Source organism: Stegastes partitus, unplaced genomic scaffold (genome assembly GCF_000690725.1).
Source record: "Stegastes partitus isolate 25-593 unplaced genomic scaffold, Stegastes_partitus-1.0.2 Scaffold2975, whole genome shotgun sequence".
NCBI lineage: Eukaryota > Metazoa > Chordata > Actinopteri > Pomacentridae > Stegastes > Stegastes partitus.
Genome location: NW_007580706.1, coordinates 1 through 3,452, shown reverse-complemented (window position 1 = coordinate 3,452; position 3,452 = coordinate 1). Strand labels below are relative to the sequence as shown.

Genomic DNA, 3,452 nt, shown 5'->3' with positions numbered 1-3,452 from the left:
ATGTTAGAAGCAGGATTTTAAATTGGATCCTTGATTTTACAGGAAGCCAATGGAGAGAAGCTAATACTGGAGAAATATGATCTCTTTTATTGGTTCCTGTCAGAACTCTGGCTGCAGCATTTTGGATCAGCTGGAGGGTTCTGAGAGAGTTATTGGGACATCGTGATCATAAGGAATTACAATAGTTCAGTTTAGAAGTTCTAAATGATGGACTAGTTTCTCAGCGTCACTCTGAGACAGGATGCTCCTGATTTTTACAATATTATGTAAATGAAAAAAGGCTGTCCAACAAACTTATTTTATGTGGCTATTGAACGACATGTCCTGGTCAGAAATAACTCCAAGGTTCTTTACAGTAGAACTGGAGGCCAAGGCGATACCATCTAGAGCAGCTATCTGGTTCCATGGTGTGTGTCTGAGGTGTTTAGGGCCAAATACAACAACCTTAGTTTGTCTGGATTTAAATGAAGGAAGTTACAGGTCATCCAGACCTTAATGTCCTTCAGACATGTTGGACTCTGACCAATTGATGGATTTCATTTGGTTTCATTGATAAATATAGCTGCGTATCATCTACATAACAGTGGAAATTTATGCAATACTTCCTAATAATATTGCCTAAAGGGAGCATGTACAAGGTAAATAATATAGGTCCTAACACAGAACCATGTGGAACTCCATAACTAACTGTACTGCAGGTGGAAGAATCCGCATTAACATGAACAAACTGAAATCTGTCTGATAAATATGATTTAAACCAGTTCAGTGCAGTTCCTTTAAGCCCAGTTAAACATTCCAGTCTCTGTAATCAGATGCTGTGATCCACTGGATCAGATGCAGCACTGAGATCCAATAGAACCAGAACGGACACTCGTCCACTGTCTGAAGCTATAAGAAGACCATGAGTGACCTTCACCAGTGCTGTCTCTGTACGATGATGGATTCTAAATCCTGACTGAAACTCTTCAGACAAACCATTTACATGCAGATAATCACATAATGCAAGAATTTTAGAAATAAAAGGAAGGTTGGATATTGGTCTGTAATTGGCTAGAACACCTGGATCTAGAGCAGGCTTTGTGAGTACTGGTTTTATTATAGCTACTTTAAAAGCCTGCGGTACGTAGCCTGTTAATATAGAGAAGTTGATGATATTTAACACTGCAGTATTTATTAGAGGGAAGTTTTCCTTGAACAGTTTAGTTGGGATTGGGTCTAACAGACATGTCACTGGTTCAGAAGAATTTATTATCGACGTGAGCTCTGACAGATTTACAGAGAAGCAGTCTAAGTATAAATCTGGTCCTATGGATGCATCCAGAGGTGCTGCACCTACAGACATGCCAATAATGTTTTGTCTAATATTCAAAACTTTATCAGTGAAGAAGGTCATGACGTCTTTACTGCTGAGAGCTAAAGGAAACAAGGCTCCACAGAGCTGTGATCTTTGTCAGCCTGGCTGCAGTGCTGAAAAGAAACCTGGGCTTGTTCTGGTTTTCCTCAGTTAGGGATGAATAGTAAGGAGTTCTCGTCTTGCAAATCGTTTTTTTTTATAGGCGAGGAAACTGTCTTTCCAGGCTAGATGAAATTCTTCTGAATTGGTAGAGCTCCACTGTCTTTCTAACCTTCTTAATTTCTGTTTTAAGATGCACAGCTGTTGACTAGACCACAGAGCTGTTTTATTATAGCTTATTGCCTTCTTTTTTAATGGGGCAACAGCATCAATTGATGAACGCAGTAAAGCTGCAGTTCTATCAACCAGATGATCCACCTGTGTGGGACTAAGATTAGAGGAGCTGCTCTCCGTTGTGTTCGCATTGAAGTAAATAATAGTGGAACCATTTCCTTAAATTTAGTTACTGCATTATCAGACAGACATCTGGTGTAATGGAACTCTTTGGTAGGTGTTCCATACCTCTATAGGATATTGGGAGGGTAACAGTCATAGACGAGCAGCAGAGAAGCGTGTAAGACTGCAACTCTGCTTCCTGGTCTCACCTCTGGACTGTCAGGGATTTGGTTTTCTAATAAATGTCTCCATATTTCTAGATAAGAGAGCCGCACTATCCAAAGCGGGATGTATGAGGTCTCTCCTGATGAGACCAGGTTTTCCCCAGAACGTTTTCCAATTGTCTATTAAGCCCACATTGTTTTCTGGGCATCACCTCGACAACCAGCCACTGGCCACACTGGGCAGGGGTCCAGAGAACACTATGGAGTCCGACATAGTTTAAGCGAATTGGACTATGCACTATGCATTTGACTATGGTCGCTGGTGTCTCTAGCTTCACATTTCTGACCATGGAGCTGCCAATTACCAGAGTCCTGTCCTCAGCAGGTGTGTTGCTGAGTGGGGAAAAACAGTTAGAAACGTGAACAGGGGGTGGGTGGTGAACTGTGGACTTCTGCTCAAGGCTATACTTCCTATGGACCGTCACCCAGCTTCCTGGCTGCTCAGGAACTGCCAGGGGTGGCAAGCGGGAGCTAAGCTAGGTAGCTCCGTACCAACTGCGGGGGGCTGGCTAGCTGCTACATTTGCTGGTTTTAGCACGGTACGGAGCTGTGCCTCTAATTCACTGAGCCGTGCTTCTAGAGCTATGAACAAACTACATTTCTGACATGTACCATTGTCGCTAAATGAGACGGGCGAGTAGCTAAACATGAGGCACACTGAGCAGGACACAGACAGAGAAGGAGAGGCAGAAGCCATGTCTATCTTGTGGCTGCAAGGCTAGCAGATCCAAACACCAAGCTGTATTACGAGCTGTGGAGCGGTTTTGCACACAAGCGTTTTAGGAGCAGCCTGTACAGTGGTTTAGTTTACCGTCTCGATGGGTTTTAGTGTTTAGAAGCAAAACTGACTAGTTTAGTAGGAGTTAACTAACAGCCGCAGACACAAGCACACAGTAAGCTACAGACAGGAAAACAGGAACTGTTACATCACTTTGCGCAGTCGCAGTCCAAAGAGCAGGAGGCAACGAATCAGGAAAAAGTTAATGTTCATAAAGAAACACAAACTTCTCAATGAAAAGCAGAAGATGGAGACTGAGCTGCAGATTGTGGAGCAAAAACTGCAAACTGTCAAGGTTCAACTTATTATCTTAAACATTATTTTGTTGAGTTCTGACATCAGGATTTCTACCTTGACTGTCTCTTTAGTTTTATTTTGCTCTGACTATTGAGAATCTTCTTCTCTGTTCCATTTCTGAACCACAGTGTTGTTGAACAGTAAATCAATGACCATTTCTCATTTTCTCTGTTTTTGCTGGTCTGATGGACGAACATTACGGTGATATCAACAATTAGCTCCAGCAAAAGAATAAGGAAAATGGGATCCTGAAGAGTCGTCTAGAAGAGGTGAATCTCATCATCATGATGTTTTTAAATCAAGTAACCTTGTAAATGTCCATGAACTCTGTCTCACTGTGATGTAAAGTCAATCAGATGAATGA

General features: G+C 42.1%; 1 protein-coding gene across 1 annotated transcript in view; it reads left to right on the top strand.

The window, feature by feature from the left end:
- LOC103375809 (butyrophilin subfamily 2 member A1-like) overlaps positions 1–3,446 on the top strand; it is a gene marked incomplete at its 5' end in the record, with an annotated part of 7,074 nt that extends 3,628 nt beyond the window's left edge. Inside the window, 2 exons of the mRNA XM_008306124.1 lie at positions 2,954–3,189; positions 3,343–3,446. Coding sequence (XP_008304346.1) covers positions 2,954–3,182 — 229 coding nt within the window. The remainder of the gene's footprint in view (positions 1–2,953; positions 3,190–3,342) is intronic.
- Between the last annotated feature and the right edge of the window lie 6 nt (positions 3,447–3,452).